The sequence below is a fragment of the Manis pentadactyla genome, chromosome 2 (assembly GCF_030020395.1).
Source record: "Manis pentadactyla isolate mManPen7 chromosome 2, mManPen7.hap1, whole genome shotgun sequence".
NCBI lineage: Eukaryota > Metazoa > Chordata > Mammalia > Pholidota > Manidae > Manis > Manis pentadactyla.
Window position 1 is genome coordinate 66,887,829 of NC_080020.1, and position 17,948 is coordinate 66,905,776.

The 17,948-nt window shown below is 37.7% G+C and overlaps 1 protein-coding gene across 22 annotated transcripts in view; it reads left to right on the forward strand.

Moving 5' to 3' along the window:
- Window positions 1–17,948, forward strand: part of MCTP1 (multiple C2 and transmembrane domain containing 1) — a 516,560-nt gene that overhangs the window by 424,385 nt on the left and 74,227 nt on the right. For 17 of the 22 annotated variants that reach the window (XR_005032713.2, XR_005032712.2, XR_005032711.2 and 14 more), the window contains one exon: window positions 3,601–3,720. The exons of the other annotated variants lie outside the window; for them this stretch is intronic. Coding sequence is in view for 14 of the 17 variants with exons in the window: in XM_036925717.2 (XP_036781612.1) it covers window positions 3,601–3,720 (120 nt within the window). In the remaining 3 variants the exon portion in view is untranslated. The remainder of the gene's footprint in view (window positions 1–3,600; window positions 3,721–17,948) is intronic. 22 annotated transcript variants of the gene reach the window in all.

Sequence of the window (17,948 nt, forward strand, 5' to 3'; positions counted from 1 at the left end):
CCAAAACATATGAAAAAAATAGAGTCAGGACCAAGGACAGATACTTGTTGCCCTGGCCTTCCTGGGGTTTCTCTGAGCTGCCTTCTCCTTCTTCCTGCTGCCCTAGTGGGACATTGATGACCCCTTGAATGTTATCTTGGGTATTTGTTGTAGAAAAGATGAGAGAACAAACTTCAGTGTAGGTGGGCCGCAGGGAGAAGGGAAGCTTTCGTGTGGAGATAATAAGGTAAAAGGCACCTTTCTTTCTCTGAGGGCTCTCTTTTCTAGAGGATCCTTACCTGCTAATAAATATTAGAATCATCACAATACTATAGTGAATGATTGCTTTTTTCTTACTGATTTTCAAAAAACTGAATTCAGAGACCATGTCATATCCTAATTTCAAACACAGAATATTGTGTAAGTGTTCAATAAATACATTTTATTGTCAATCTGTATTGATGTTCTTTTTTTTTTCTTTTTGGAACTTTTGAAATCTTCAGTTAGAAGCTGAGAAAGAAAAAATAAATATCCCTATATTTAGAGTTTACTCAAAGCTCTCTTGTTTTTTAAAAAAGATATTTTCAGCAGCAGGGGTTCTTAGTTACCCAAATATTAGATTCTTAAGGAACACAAATAGTTAGAGAGACTGTTTTTCCACTGCCAGGATCCATGAAACTAATGTAATTTCTTCCTTTGTCTCTCTCTTCTATATCGTTCCTTATCCTGTGTGCTGGTGCCATATTGTTAGGGCCTATAAATACCATAGGTATTAATTAGAAGTGTTTTATCAGTTCTGAGTTCTATATTTTAAGAAAACTAGTGCTGTACTGATTCGGATGTGGTGAGAGGAAGATACCCTCAGGAGAAGTGCTCAGAAATGATACATGTAACTGGCACTTCAGGCAACTAGTGGTGATGAACCTAGAGAAGAAAAGGCATGATAGATGTCTTGATTACTTGCAGGATTATGCAACACCCAGCTTACACCAATACGTAGACATTACAAGTAAGTTTATCCTAGGTAACACCAGGAATCTAACCAACACTAATAAGTAGACATACAAGGGGGAATATATATATATATACTCAGTAGGTTAAAAATAATTACAACTGGTGATATTTAGCAATAGTATTATCTGAGTCCAATCCATGAAGCCAGAACACATTCAAGTCAAATGAATGTCCTTGGAAAATGCAAACATATAGGAAGGTCCAAGAAAATAGACTGTAGTCAGACCATACTGCACAAGACAGTTCATGACTGCATAGCCAGAGCAGAAAGAGACTCTTTTTGAAGTGCTAAGTTGCTTCTACCTTAAGTGCCTCTAGGAGATATTTGTTAGTGGCATCCCAGGTTGTAATTCTGAATACTTTCCTGAAGTCACTTGGTTTTATATAGTGGCTCTACAGTATGCTTACTAATACAAATAATTAAGTAGACTTATGTTAAGTGATTTGAGAACCCAGTACCCATTTATTCATTAACTCAGCAACTATATATTTATTGAATGACTACCATACTCCAAGCACTGTTCTAGTCTCTGGGCATAGAACAGTAAAGAAAATGAAAAGGTCCCTACACTTAAGGAGCTTATATTCTAGTGACTACCCATATTGTACAAATAAATGTATAAATAATTAATGTGAATTCTAGCTAGAAATGATTTTCCCTTTCACGTGTGTTGATGTCTGTCAAATTTGCCTTAATTCACTTCCTGAATAAAGAATTATCTTTTTAAACTATGCTTTAAGAGAATGATCATAACCATCAATTATAATTTGTATCCTCTTTACATATATGGTATATATTTCAAAAATTAAATGGAAATATTTTCCTTTTCTATAAATCTACTTCTCTGGTGAAAGAAAAGATAAGGGCTCATGCTTCATGCATTGACATATTTGAGATTTTTCTTATTCAGAATCTTGAATTTGTAGTTACCATGTAATTCTGTCCAAAATCCATTTCTTGGGTAACTAAACCATTACTTAAGCTTTTTGGTGTCCTCTGGGTTATGAAGACCAAAGAATTCAGTAAAATATACAGTTTTCAAATTTTAATATCACATTAAAAAATGAGACAATGATGTCATAAAATAATGTTAAATATTAGAGAAGGGATACCAGAGGTTATGAGGCCTACAGACCTCTGTTTTGGAATGAAAATACTGAGGCAGAGTAACTTTCTAAGGCCTGGAACCTGTCTTCTGGCCCTCAGGCCATGGGTCTCTCCACCACTCCATGCAGTTCATTTTCTCCGCCATTACGCTGTAAGCGTAGCTGAGGCCCATTGAGAAGGCTGCAAATGGGCCATGCTGCAGATTGGCATGAGTGTTCCTAGCGTCCTAAGGCACTGCCCCAAATCTCTTGGGACCTGTCAAATGCAGGATATTTGTGTTACCCTAGCCAGCTGGCTCAAATTCCCACTTACACCATGGTTCAGCTAAATCTTAGCAGGCAGCTGATTTTCTAGTTTTCAATGTTAGAATATGTGTTATCTTAGCCAATAATTAGTTTCTGAGTTTTTTAAGGTATTGATAAACATTTACCCAGTAAGGTCTGGTTTTTTTGAGCACTTACTGGGTACCTAGCAGTGCCCTTAACACATTTCAACTGTTTAATTCTCAGAACCTCTGACGTGGGTACTCTTTTCATCCCCATTTTACAAATGAAGCTGGAGGGAGGGTATGTTTGGTGCCGAAAGAACATAGGGCTAGTTAGCATCACAGAATGGAATCTTGCTCTTAACTCCCATCTGACTTAACGTTACCTTAATTTGGCAGCAGGAGCCACAGACCCAGAGAATTTAGGTAATCTGCTCAGGATTATGAAAGTCTGGTGTGGGATGAGGGTGAGTTACACTTTATATACGATGCTGGTTGATTTAGTTGCTCTTAGAATGGCTCCTTCTGCCGGCCTCAGTGAGTTCTTAATCTATTATTTATCTTACAATAAAAAAAATCATTTATATACTTAGAGGAGTTGGTAGTTTTAAAAGGTAATAGATATAGACATTTAAAAATTTCTTTTGACAAGTTACTGTTTTTTTAATAGCTGTTCAATTTGTATGGAAATACTGAATGTTAAGCCAGCTTTTTTTCACATTTGTTGATAGTGGGTGCTTTCATTTGTAATGTGAAATCTTTGGGGCGCTCTGGTGTAGACTTGGTATTTTCATCTGCCTAGTATGCTTGTTATAATGTGTCTTCCAAGTGAGATTTTAAAAAAAAATCCCTGATATTAAGTAGTGATTCACTCTTTATCCTGAAGGCAGGTAGACCAGCTATTTCTGACAATGTACTTAAATCCATTTTGTTGCCTTTTTTTTTTTCACTTTGTCCAACCCAACAATAATTTCACTGGAGGAGAAAAATTAAAATTGCTTCATTGACTGTGTAATGATATCTGTTTTTCCTTCATAGAAATTAAAGCAAAATCTTAACAGTGACTTTCCAGGGTTCAGTTGTACTTTTAGAAAAATGCCTACCAAGTTCTCAAGGTTTTGTTTTCTGTTCTGAAGCATTTAGCTTGTGTTTTTTGAAGTAGAGTATGGATAAGAGTCCATTTAATGAAATTCAGAGTTGACTCATCTTTTTTTCTCCCTTCTCTCTCCTCCAGCTCTTTCTCTTTGTTGTCTGGAACTTTGAACTCTACATGATCCCCCTGGTTTTGTTGTTACTATTGACATGGAATTACTTCTTGATAATATCAGGGAAAGATAACAGGCAACGTGATACGGTAAGTCTCTACTTTTGTATTTGTATGTGTTTTTGTTCTTTTTCCTAGTCTCTCTGACAAGATCAACATTGAATTTGGTTTTACAAACCAGAAATTCTGCCTATAAATACTCAAGGTTGGAGGAAAATTTTTTATCAGCTCAAAGCTAACAACTCTTTGGTCCTAACAAAATAGAAAGTATTCACCTATTCCTAACATTACTTGTGTTGATAGGAAATAGTCAGGAGCACACTAAAGAATAAGCTATAACTTCTGATTACAAACAGATTATTCCAAATGATTGTTTTGTTTATTCTCCTTATTTTTATGACTTAATGAATCTTGAATTGAGATATAATACTACAAAATTACTTATGATCAGACCAAACGAATATATATTTAAGACATTTCTCTGTGGTCTGTCTTTGGAAGGAAGGAAGGATTGTTGGTCACTGGCTTGGAAAAGTGCATAAAGTACCTTAATTCAATGATCATTCCCTGAACAATAGCAAAAATCCTTTTGTGTGTCGGGGCTGTTTATTTGGATACAGATAAGCCCTAGAATGGAGAGCTTTCCTTTAACCTGGGGAAAGTTACACTGAACCTCCCTGCCCTCTCAAGCATTTTTTGAAAGTTTCTAGCATGTGTGAGGCAACCTTCTCTCTCAAACAGAGTTTTAGACAGAAGCAGAAGCTAGCCACATTATAATCACGTTTGTTGTTTTTCTGCCAAGCTTCATTCCTCTTAGATTGTCTTTGTCACTCCACCCCTACAAAACATACAACTTTAAAAAAGCCTTCCCATGTATAAATAAATGAGGGGGTGGGGGGCCTTCCCCAAATAGACATTTGCAATTTGATAACTCTACAGACAACTGTGGAGAAGAATTTGAAGGTTTATCTAACAAAGTCAATTTGGTAGGTCTATGTCCTCATCAGATTTCATGAATTTTCTTTTTATTTGCCATTGAGGGTCTCCATTTGATTTATGATCAGAATCTTTTGCCAACTACTGTGCCTGTGATGAAGCAGGAAATAGTTATTTGATCATGAGTGTAATAGTATTATATCATTCTTTATTGTAATAGCATCATAATGGTTGCACAGACATACCTGTAACATAAAAGAATTGCCCTCTTAAATAACTCAAGCAAATTATAGTTCAGATGGTAACACTAGCAAAATATACCTCAAAATAATTTTATCATCAAAATAAAATGAAAATCCTGATGCACAACTGCCAAGTACATGCAAAGTTGCCAACAACGCACCATGTTTAGTTCCCTGTATTAACTGTATATATTTCTTTTACTTTCCCAAGGTTATAAATTTTAGGGGAGCTCTTGGTTCACCTTGGTACTTGCCACTGCCTCTAGCAAGTGTCTTGCAAACTAGAGGCATTTAAATCATTTTTTGTAAGTTTATCAAACAAAATATGAGATTGCTAACTGAGATTTTAATGGTTAGACAGCATCAACAGATGAGAAGTTACTGTTATTGGCCAGGGTTTTATGGATATATATTTAAATCATACACTGAGAGACAAGCCCCACAAATGCCTTAAGTGTGATGGGGACTAATAGGTCCTTTTGTCAATTAATCCAGGATTTTTTTTTTTTAGGAAAATATGAGTCTCTCAGACAATTGCTTTTTTGTGCCATTTATTTCAGGGACATTGTTGAGAACGAATACCTACTTTTCATTCAGTTGCCTTGAGACAAATTTGTCACTAAGGTTATTTGCAAGTAGGAAAAAGTGGTAATTTAGTTTCAGCTTAATCCTGTAAGGGGGCTTATCTTCAATGTTTAGTCATTGTTTTGAGTATTAGTGAAAAATTTTGAAACTGTTGACTTTATCATCTCCAGAAAATACCTGCCTTGGCTGGTAAAGTCCACTTTTAGAGGGAAAATAATAATATATAATGTATCCCATTGCACTTAAAATTCTCCAGAAATTTTTATAAGCCTATTGAAATGTTACATATTATGTAAATTTTTCTACTGCCCCTTTTCCCCCAAAGAATAGTAACTCCAAAATAGTATTTAGAGAATCTTTCCTTTTAGGCACGTCTGATAGACTTCTCCTTTTAGCCATGGACACCATTTCATTCCCCAGTACAGCCCACTGTGAAACATTGTATAGTCTAACTTTCATGGAATGCCAACTATACTCCATAACTCCCAGTAATTGCCTTTTATTTGCCCAAAACACCCGTACCCACATATTCTGTTCTTTCTAGGCACCAGAGCAGCAATCACAATGTTTCATTCAGCTTCTTATTCACTGGCTCAGTTGAGACCTTACGTAACTCTTAAACCCAATTTGTCTAATTATGTGTTTTCTGCCATACCCAGCTGTGCATTTGAACTGGTTGCTCCTTTTGAAAAGAAACCTGCATTATACATTGCTGGTTCCAGATTGTATACACACATGCACACACGTATATATACATAAACTTATGTTCATACAAACACACATATATTTAAATTAAGGGAAAGTGTTTTTAGGAATTGCCATTACTGTACCCAAGTGGCTACTGCATAGTGCATAGCACTAGAGTGGTACTTTGGCCTTGAGTCCTTACTGGTAGCCTGAAAATAAAGCAGAATCTTTCAGCATGTGTGAAAACTTTAGGGAATCTCTGGAGGGCATTAATCACACCATTGGCTGATTCCAAACCAGGAAACTTTGTTTTAGGAGTGGGGGACAGGCAGAGGGGAGGATGGGAAGGCAGGCAGGTGGGCAAAATTTCTGTTATGAAAAAAAAAATCACCTGTACATTCAGCTGAAAAAATTCAATTAGGATAAAAATTATAAAAGCAGATCAAAATGACCTTCAGCCTTGTATAGCAAAGAGAGGAAAAGAACTAATATTTCCATGATGTAAAAAGTTGAAAGAGAAAAGAAAATACTGTGAAAGATGTAAAGGACATAGATGGGTAAAAATTCTGTCTTCAACATACTGGTTGATGATTGAGATTAGTACTGAAATTGGAAAGGATTTCTTTGTGTGTTTGTTTATTAAGGAGACCATTTCCTTTCTTGGAGACTTAAGATCACAGGAGCTAAAACTTCTGTCTTTTCCCTACCATGGTGCCTGTTTTAGTTCAATGAGAAAAATGAAATGTAATCTTTGCCAAGTAAGTTTTGCCACGTTTAATGAGCTGAACCCTTTGAGGACAGGATAAGGAAACAGCCATTCCTGAGTCTAATGCTCTAGACCCAGAGGTGCACATGAGAGAGGCGTGGTTAGAAATGGTAGGTCACCCCTACTGTTTCCCAGTCGGATTTGGTCACAATCAGCACTCCTAGATCTGAACCTGCCTATACTCAGACCATGACATTAAAATTTCTAGCATGAGAATTGTTGGACTTTTCGAGAGAAAACTGTTTAATACATGCTTCATTCAGAAGTATCTTTGGCATGAAGGGTATATAATGATAGGAACATTGTCCTTCTCTCCATTTGCGCTGTCATTCCAAAACCTGGAGAAAATTCCCCCTGCACTGTACATTAGGTCTGCACCAACTGTCCATACTGTAGTTAGCGTGGACTGAAATTTTCTAAGTTGAAGAGTAGGTGCCAGGAAGTGACCTTTAACCTTAGGTTTAAGAACCACACTGAATTCTTATTACACCCTGGGCACCATGATAAGCACCTTCTTTCATCATGTCATTTAGTCCTTCCCCAGGAAGGGGAAGCTGATGGTGGCCACCCAGCCAATGGGTTGGGGGCTCCTAAGTCAGGTGAACTCCCCTTCCTCTGTAGCACATACTCATGAGGGACAAGCATGGCATAAGAGCCCTTCCTTGGGAGAGAGGAATCAATCTCAGAGAATGAAAGAGTAGGTGCACGAAGTGACCCAGGGCTCATGGCACTCCCTATGAGACAGGTGTCTTTGTTACTACTTTATATACAGGGAAGCAGAGTAGACAGGTTAAATAGCATACCCAAAGGCACACAGTCAGAAAAATCACACCATGAGAAAGGGATTAGAATCTGCCGATGTGACTGAAGTTTGTACTCCTAACCATATTTTGGTACATCCCACATCTCCCTGGGCACCCTTAGAGCAAGTTTTTCTCTTGAGTTAAAGAAAAGCCAGTAGCACTAATTCTACAAGCAGACAGATTGATGGAAAACCCTCATTTCCTCCACTCCTCTACCATCTTTATCTCTCATTCAGGGAAATGGAGCAGATCTTTATTAAGCAGCTTCTATGTATCATGTATCCTGCTAAGCCTTTTAGAGATATCATCTCTTAATTCTTTACAATAACTATGGCAAGTAAATTACTCTAAATGGTTTTATCTTCATTTTACAAATGAGGAAATTCAAAATCAAAAGGGATAAATAGTGAATTTCAGGAGGTAAGGGGGATGTGAACTCAACTCTGCCTTGTTTTGAAGCCCCAAGCTATTTCCATGCTACATCTTGGGGATGCCTTCCCCAAAGTATCACTTACTAAGTGTCCAGGGCCTTACATGGAATCCCAGGTTTCCCCAAATTCCTTATGCAGTTTAATCCCAGGTGACTTCATTAATTTCTACATCATTCATGACCTGGAGGACTACCTTCCCTCCACGCAGGTGAGCATGGGAAGAGCAAGCCAAAGCTGAGAACCCTTCACATGAGTTAAGTAAGTCCTTGACTATCTTTGACCTATAAAAGCTCTGCAAACAGTGTTTTTAAAATTCCACTTGAAAAGACCATTCATTTTTTTGTCGTGATGTCCTTCCCACATAACATTCTCAGTTGCCTAATCAATGGAGGCATTAAAAGACTGAAGAGTAGGGTGAATCAGTGGACTCATTCTCTGACTCATGATCCTACTGTGACACACATTGAGCCAAAGTCTGCTTTGCTAAAGACTTTAGTAAATACTGAAATGTTTTGTTAGCTCCCTCAAATGGCAAAGCCCTTGATGCCGCTTTTCCTCTTTAGAACAGTACTGAGTATTGTTTCTGAACGAGTCTGTTCCTGTTAGGCCCAGAGCACTTATCTCTAGAAATCAAGCTTGTCAGGAGAGAATTTTCTTCACTGATAAGTGGACAATTTGGGCTGGTCCACCAAAGAAACTTTTGCCTGTTTGACCTGAGTTCCTATAAACCAAGTACAGTACATTTATTTTCTCAGCCAGCGCTCTCAGTTCCAAAGAAGTCAATGGTGCAATATTTGGATAGGTAGAATATTGAAGAAATATTCCTAACAGGCTCTAAAGAGGCTGGCCCAGGCCAAGCTGAGAAGACTCCATATGCAAAGTGGTTTGGATATACAGTGAGGTCCTCTCTACTTCACTACTTTATCATTCACAGAAAGTAGCATAGACCACAAGCCCCCTGTGTTTGCATCTCAGTACCAAAAAAGACCACATACTTGCTCCTAACAGAAGCAGCATTGAGTCATGCAGCCTGTAAACACATCTAAAAATGGATGATCACTCTTTTTTTCTTCCTGCCTATTTCAACAGCAATTTTCTCAATTTTTTCAGAAGGTCACCAGCTTGCAAAAATCTGAGGAGGACCATGAAAAGAACCAGACCTTTAGTTTTCCAACACAGTCACTAGCATAAAGAAATAGAAACCAACAGCCTATCAGATACCAGTAGGAAAGTTCATCCCCTGTAACGCCTGTCAGAGCTGTTCACCCACTGCTAAGCTGTGCCAGAGAACCACCGCACAGACTGGTGTCCCACACATACATGAACGTTGCCTTAGCGGGCTCTCTGAACGTGGACCAACAGGACGTCTACATTTTTTCCACTCTTCCCAAATGTCTCTCACCCCACCACCATGCTCCTGTCCCCTCCCTCTCAGTAGATGGCCTCTGCTTTGCAGACTCCCCTCAAACTCCCGCCCCTACAGCACTCTGCATTCACACAGACTTAGCGAATAGAAATACATACGCCCAGTTAAAATGGAATTTCAGATAAACAACTGAAATTTATACTAAAATAATTATCTGAAATTACAGTTTTATTCGATGGCCTCTCTTCACTGGCAACTGTACCCCAATTTCACATTGTATTCTTGCCTCAAGAACTGTAGGAAGGTGATCTGCTCAGAGATAAAGGGCTGACTGTCTTGCTATTTTGGTGTTTCCACAATATCTTTAGGCGTGGCATGGAACACCCCTTGTGAGCAGGTCCCACCCAGCCATAGCTTCAGCTTTATCTCCCCTGTATTGCAGCAGAATTGTTCATATGCTCGTTTTTGTCTTTGTTTTGAATGTGGCATGTTAATTGAACAAAAGGTAGGGGTAGCAGGCAGAAGTGGGGAGGTACAGAAATGAACCAGACAGGGCCCATCTCTTTTGTCATTTGTCTCACCTGGAAAACAAAAGTTAACCACTTGGGAGAGCAGGAAACCAAAGCTCAAAGGGGTTATGCCACTTGCAAAGGCTCACACAGCACAGAAGGGCCAGAACCCAGTCCCGACTGGCCCGACTGACTCCCAGGCCAGGGTTCTCTGTCTCTGCTCCTTTTCCTCATGCATGCATTCCATATAACACAGTAGAAAGGGGGGAAGGAAGAAATAATCCTTCTCTCTTGGTATAGATGGGCAAACTGAAGCCCAGGATGAGATGGTGACACCCTCAGAGCAGTGAGTTTGTGGGACTCAGGCGGTGGCCCAGGGAGGGGCAGTGCAGGCCGGGTCTGGAACTTAGTGGCAGCTCCAGTGCTGCATCAGCTCCGAGGTGTCCTGGAAGCCACGTGGGCACCAGGGCAGACCTGCAGTGGGCTAGCTAGCCCTGGCTCAGTGTGCATTGCGGTTCTGCAACAGATGGCTGGAGCACTTGGTCTTTGCCAAAATAGCCCTGCGAGAAAGGTTAGGGGTCCAAGTACCAGACACCAAGACCCCACTGCCCTGGGGGTGGGCTCCGGGGTTCCTCCTCAAGCTGCACCCCGAACTTGGACCCTGCTGGTGTCAATTAGCAGGTCGCAGGGCAGTTGTGGGGTCAATGCTCCCCAGCCAAGGAGAGAGTGGAGGAGGGGCCTTCCACTTTGGGGAAAAGGGAGCTTGAGGGATGGCGGTCCCAGAGAGGAGGACCGAGGGTGGCTGTGGCTGCAGTAGCACAGTATGTGGAGTGGAGTGTATTTGTAGGTGTCCAATAGTCATACAATCTCTCTATGCCTTCTATACTATTCTTTTCCTTAAAAATGTATTAATGAATGCAAATGCATATTTCTTATTATACATATTTAGTTTTTTTATGAAAATTGAATCTCATTAAATGTACTGTTAGCACTCCTATTTTTTTATATATGCAGTAACATATAAAGAAACATCCCGCAAATTATTCGAAACCACCCAATTTTTAATGACTGCATATTTTTCATCATATGAATGTTCAGCTCACTATAGATTTTCCCCACCAGCCCAAGATTGTTCTAATTGTGTCTTGCATTTGTGTATCTAATCCCAGCACAAAGCAAGATGTCTCAGAAACAGCAGAATAATTGCTCAAAAATGCTTGATGAATGAATATTTAGACATTCTTTCCAAATCAAAAACTGCCTAATTTTCATGTATAATTATTTCCATTCAACAAAAACTTATTGAACATTTATAGGTATTGTGCTAGCTGTTGTTTAAAGATGATTAGGATATGGTCCTTGCCCAGGAAAGTTTGTAGTCTAGTAAGAGAGAGAAGCAACTACATTGAACACATGATTATAATAGGTGCAATGGTAGAGGTCTGCATATGATGTGCAGAGTGGACAGCCGAGACATTGACATCATCCCAGACATATGTGCACAAGTGGCATATGTAAAGAAAAGGAGTCTATCTGTGGCCACAGCTCTTATTCTACCCTTCAGCCTGTACATTTCACTCAGTAGCTCCATGTTTGCCTTTAATACTTCAGTTTATTGGCTACCATTTTACTGTATTCTCAAACTGCAGGTAAGCATTAAATTGGAAAGATACAATTGAAGAAGATGAGTATCACCTGTACGTGACATGTCAGTTCATATAGAGAAAGATATAAAGGAAAACACTTCTATTTTTAAAAGTCAATTTACTAAAGATCCTCCTCTCTGGAAAGCAGACTTCTTGCCTAAGATCTGTTAGGACTCAGCAGAGACACTTAGAATTTAAAGTTAGTGGTAGTTGCCATGGAGGGCATTTACTGTTACTCTCATATTTTACCTCCCTGTCATTTTTCTGAATCCCTCCTACTTTGCTCAGATTCTCCAAAGATGCATATGAGGATGTAACTAGGCAAAGAGATGCTTTTTCATTCTCAGAGTATTTTTGCCCTGAAACCTAGCCCCTTTTCCACCCAGTGAATTATCTTGGCAGCCTTGAAAGAAACCTGAAAATCTTGCCCACCAAATGGCTAATTTTCTCTTAGGTGAGCCCCAGTTGACCCCTGGAGCCTCAGAAACTCACTGAAAAACCAACTTCCTTAACTTTCCTCAAAACCTCACATGAATCCAGAGAATTTGCCATCTAGATCGTTCTCTAAACTTTAACCTCTATGTTTTAGTTTTATTATCTCTGCTCTCCTTCCAAACGTTCTGCCCCCACAATTTTGTCATTTCAATAATTGATGAGACTCAGGAGAGGAGAAAGGATATGTACAGTTTCAGCCTCAGCTCTCAGGTGGGTGGATATGTTATCCTATCTACTTCTGGTGAGGTCCTGTTTGTTCTTTCTGAATAGTTCTGCACTCTCCTCTGTGCAGGTAGCTACAATCCTTGAACCACTGTAGTGAGGGAGGTAGGACATAGGGCCAGCAGAAGCCCCTTCTGGCTGACTCACAGTGCCATGACTCATCTTAATGCACGCCTGTGTGGTGGGTGGTGGCGGCAGAGGGTTCCATATGGTATTTGTGGAGACTTATTGTCTCTGGTTCAGAAAGGTGACAAGAAATTACAAAACCTCAGTTAACAAACTAAAAGTGGAAACCAAATGATATGTCTTTATCTGCCTTTAGAAAATGTTTATAAATCAGAACTATTATTAGTAGTCCAATACCCTGAGAAGTTTTTTATTCATTATTTTTTTTAGAGTTGCTTGAGATACATTTGTAAAGAGCAAGCTTTTCCACCATCCTGTACACAGAACTGGAATAGTATGTATAGTATCAAAACTAAAATATGCCTTCAAGGCCATTTTCTGCCACTTGTTACTGAATTTATTCCACCATACAAGAAAAAAAAGTATCATACCATATCATTTACATTAAAAATAACCAAATATTCTGGTATAATGCTTAAAGACCTAAACAAAGTATCCAAATGGGTTAAACTCCTGTGGGTATCAGCAAAAACATCTTAAAAACAAGTGTTGTCGCTCCGTCTTTCCAGTTGGTAGAGGGTAAGAGCACAGACTTTGAAATTAGGAAGACCTGTGATGAAATTCCAGATGTTCCACTTGTTAGCTATATGACTTAATTTCTTCCCCTAAGCCTTGGTTTTCTCACCAATAAGATGGGGATAATACCTACTTTGTTGAGGTCTCATGAGGATTAAAGAGACAGTTAACACACAGTATTTAGCATATAGTGGGTGCTCAAGAAGTAACAATTAGGCACCCGACCATGTATGAACAGGACAAGCCAGCAGGGGTATAAAGGGATTTTAAACATTTATATAGGTAACTACCTCTCTTGAAGAGTTCTCTTGTAAGTGCTATTGAAGACGTTTCCATGGCCATTAGCATTAGTCCTTCTTGGTTTTGAGCTTGTAGACAAAGACAACAACATTACACAGAAAGATTTCCTGTGTCTATTAATCCTTCTGCTATGTATATGGAAGTCCTGCAAAAATAAAAATGATTTTTATCAACAAAAAATCAGATGAAGAAATTTGAGCAATCCTCTAGCTTAAAGCTTCTTGGTAACTGAATTTTACAGAAATACCATAAATGCCTGCCATTTTATATCTCATATCCTGCCATTTTATATCTCACATTCATAGATATTTAAAAGAAACATTTTCCTTGATTATTGTAATACAAGTCACCACCAGGCACAATACCTGAAGACAAAGGCCAGCAATACTGTAAGCAAGGAACAGGACATTTCCCTGAAGCCATCATTGAGTCCAAAAGCAAAATAACTCCTTCCTCACAGCCTCTGTCTGGATGTCGACTAAGGGAAGGAGAAAGGTAGACCTACACTGCCATACCAGGCCTGGGCATGGGGACTAATTTTAATAAATCAGAATAGAACATGAAAATGTCAACTTAATCAAGCATTTAAATTTTATTAATCAAGCCTAATTTTTATGAGTGCAAATAATCACTGAAGCCGGACAAATTTGTTCTCGATTGTATCAGAAACATAATTTTAATATTTAATGGACTGATGAATTTAAATGGAGAATTATCTTTATGAAACATGCTCTTCATAATTTGCCATTAAATGAGAAATAAAAAAAATCAACATAAATCTTACATAAAGGTTATTTAACTAAATGTTGGTACTATAAATATTATAAATGCATTAGGCACTAATTTAGCAATCACACAGTACACTACATAAAGCAGAAATGATAAGTGGACCAGGCAAGCTTTTCCTAGGATACAGAGCTCCTGTTTTGTGTCATGGGAGGCTCATGATAAAATGGTTACAGGGGTTTTGTGTGAGATTTCGTGAATATTCTTTTCATTCAGGCTTTTATGCTACAATTCACCATTCACCACAGACACTCTTCCCTGTTAAATGTAGGTCTAAACCCACATGGGCTTTCTTTTATGAGGTGATTTTTCTTTACAAAAGAGATAAAAAGAAATATTTTTATGATTATTTATAGAGAATGGATGGAAAGGAAAACCTGAAGTTTTCTAACTATATGATTTTTGCCATTCAAAACTTGTTCCATTTTTAAAGTTAGATTTTCTGACAGAATGTTCTCAGGCCCCAAAATATTCTAGGCACAAGAAAAAAAAGAAAAACTTCAAATTACCGACAGACTATTTTTCTCTACAAATGTTTACCTATTCCCTCAGCCCTTCATTACCCCTAACGTGGTGCTTAATATAGGGAGTAGCTGTGAATGTTTGTAAAAGTGAATCAAACCTAGCAGAGCAGCATGCTCCAAAAGTTTACTAACATTAATGGCCAAGATAAATGATTCTTTTCATTTTTTTCAAATTCTATTCTTTAAGGATCCCTAATGTTCCAAAAGTGTAACATTTGCCTGTATTACATATGCTGAACTATACATTTGTCTGAAAAAAAAAAAAAACTTGCCTATTGTAGCTTCAATGCTCTCAAACCTACCTGATGGGGTTAGAGCAAAGTACGTTTCTGAGAAGAATGGAGGACATGGCGCACTTACAGAGTCACAGCGTCTCCCTCTTGCTTTGCAGAAAATATTTTGAATAGATAATGTGGACTCGTCATTAGAACACTTTAAAGATAAAAATTCTAAAGTTGTTTTAAAATTTGAAACATTTAAAATTGTGCCTTTTTTGTTACAAATTTGTGCTTCTGGGATGGAAATCTGGTTTTATATAGGGAGGCTTAAGTACACAGTTTTCGTATTTGAAATCTGTATCATTAATGGACAAAATATTTTGTTTTGAACGTACTAAATTTTATAAAATAGGTTAGTAGTAAGACTAGTTATCTTTTAGTCTCATTTGCAAGACACATTAATTCAATCTTTTTGGCCATTTGCATACTTTTTTAACCTGACAAATAATTGTTTCAAGAAAGCATTAGTATTTAAAAAGCACATTGTAGGTTAACAGTTGACCTATTTTTTCCCTACTCAGTCATATTAATATGCAGTATTCTAAAGACACCAGATTAGAATTTTTTCTGCAAGCAAAAATACAATACATTGTGAAGCCTTTAGATGGAGACATAGTTCAAATAAACACTAGAATTCTGTTCACAGTGCTTTGTGAAAGTATAAGAATGAACATTAAGAATACTGAGAAGGAAAAATAAAAAGGAATTCATTTAAGATGCTTATAGTGATTATAGAATTTATATTATATTTAGCTGTTCTTAATGGAAGGGTTTTTCTGCAAATTAATCTGACACTTAAAAAAATAGAAGGTTACATATTCTTGGCCAGTAAAGTAAATTTACTGCCCTTGCACCTTACAGCAAAGCATATTATACTGCAAATAAGAATGTTGTTGATGATGCAGAATACAGGCTATATGTAATCAGTGGCATGTATCAAAAGTCATCTGATAGCCACATTAAAGCCACATTTCCTATTAAGAATCAGACTAAATTACAACATGGCACTTCCCTGAATGAGCCAAGGAAATGCATTCTGCAAGAAGAAATAATTGTATTTGAGTGTCTCTGTAAAAATCAGGAAGTCTTTTAGCAGTAAGTAATAATGCTTCTCTTTTTAGTCTGCCTTCTTTTGTACTGCAATGTATTCAGCCTCACTGACAAGCCTATCACACTAATTATTATTGCATCTAGTGGTTCAGTTATCTTGATGACTACTGTAGCTGAAATACTCCAAGGTCAAATCCTTAATAGCGTGAATCAAACTTAGCAGCCATCATATATCCAGTTGCTTTTGAGATATACTAGATGAAACAGTCTACCCCGGACCTGTTTATGAGTCTTATTATTCTTTCAAACATGGAATAAATTATATGTACAGTTTACTTGTGGCATTCATTTTTCAGAAGTTCCTTCTCAAAAATCTCATGAGAAGCAGTTGTCCTGTTGTGAAAATGATAGTGCAGACATCCCTGTAATGATCTTATTGACCATAAAAGTCTTCAGCTCAATCTCCAGGATTTTTAAGTGTTCTGAAATAATCTGAGTCATAAATGTCATCTTCTCAATCCATAGACTTTTGGTAATTCATGTGATACTTACCCGTGTAATAAGTCCATTGGCACACAAATGCATGTTCTGCCTGGTTTATGTGCCCACAAATTGGTACAAATGAGCTCCAGACCATGTAGAGAACACTGCTCTCTCCAAATTCCTCCGTGACTCTGGGGTGGACATTGGCAATTAGTTTGTAATATGTCCGGGTATAAGTATTGTACACATTTGGATATTCTATGAATATGATATTAAATATGAAACTTTTGTCTTCTGTGACAATTTCCTTTAATTTTTTTTAACATTTGGATGCACAACTGGACAGCAGTGATGCTTCTTTCGTTTAAGTGTTGCCTTTGTTATAGACCACGTTTGAGTAAAGCAATTGGAATTATGCTGCTATTCCTTCTGAACATAGCAAAACATCCATTTAATTCAAAGATTATTTCCAGGGGAAAAAGTAAACATATTAAAAAACTGGTTTGTGTCAGCTTTGGCTTTCTAGGGTTTTTGGCTTTGTGGTCCTCAGTACTCATTTTACAAGCCTAACATAACCAAGATTCATTTGGTTCCTTTTTGTTTAAAGAGCTATAAATAAGTGGAGGACTTTATCCTTGGAACAATCATGATACTAAGTGCTTTAAAGAAGTATCCATGGAATTTTAACCCCCTTGACACTTTAGTTTTAGAACGTACACCCCAAACTGACATTAAAAAGTGGTAATTCCTATCCACTGTCCCATGACAACCTTAAAAGTGAAGTTTACCTGAATCTACTTTTACTCATCCATTCACTGCCTTGATCTTCTTTTCCTGATTTTTTCTGGCCCCCTCCCTTACACATCTTTGTCTGGTGGAATAATTCCAAATATGTCATGTTTTTATCCAGATTGCCAACAGCATTATTAACATTTTCAGCCAAATAAAATTTTGTTTCCTTGTAAGTCATAGAGCATTTAGTTGAATTGAATTATAATTAAAAATCAGAATATTATAAGAGCTCCTATACAGCTATATACTATATAGAGATTCTCCAGAAGCAGTTTTGCTCCATTTTGAAAGTGGATTTTTAAAAGGTACAGCCACATATTTTATGTGTTAATGACAATTGTTCAGCAAATATGGAATATAAAAGAAGAAATATTATGCTTTTAAAAATAATGTTACCTGCTTATTCTTTGGCTGTAATGTAGCTGGCATGCTATATTTGGGGCTGTCTATGTGTGTTTTTTTAAATGTCATCTTTATTAGTATTACATTCAAGGAATAGTACCAAGAATCAGTTTCTTTCAAGACCTTCCTCCAGTGTGTGGCATATAAGTCTGTGACGAGCGACATTACAGAAGGTCATGTCACTTTTAACTGCTTGCATTACATCTTTCTGATTTCCCTAGTGCCCTTCCTTTGTTTGATTAATACTACTTGCTTTCAAGCAAGGTATCAGAAAGCATAATTTGGAAAGAGAATTTGAGAGCTGATCTGAGAT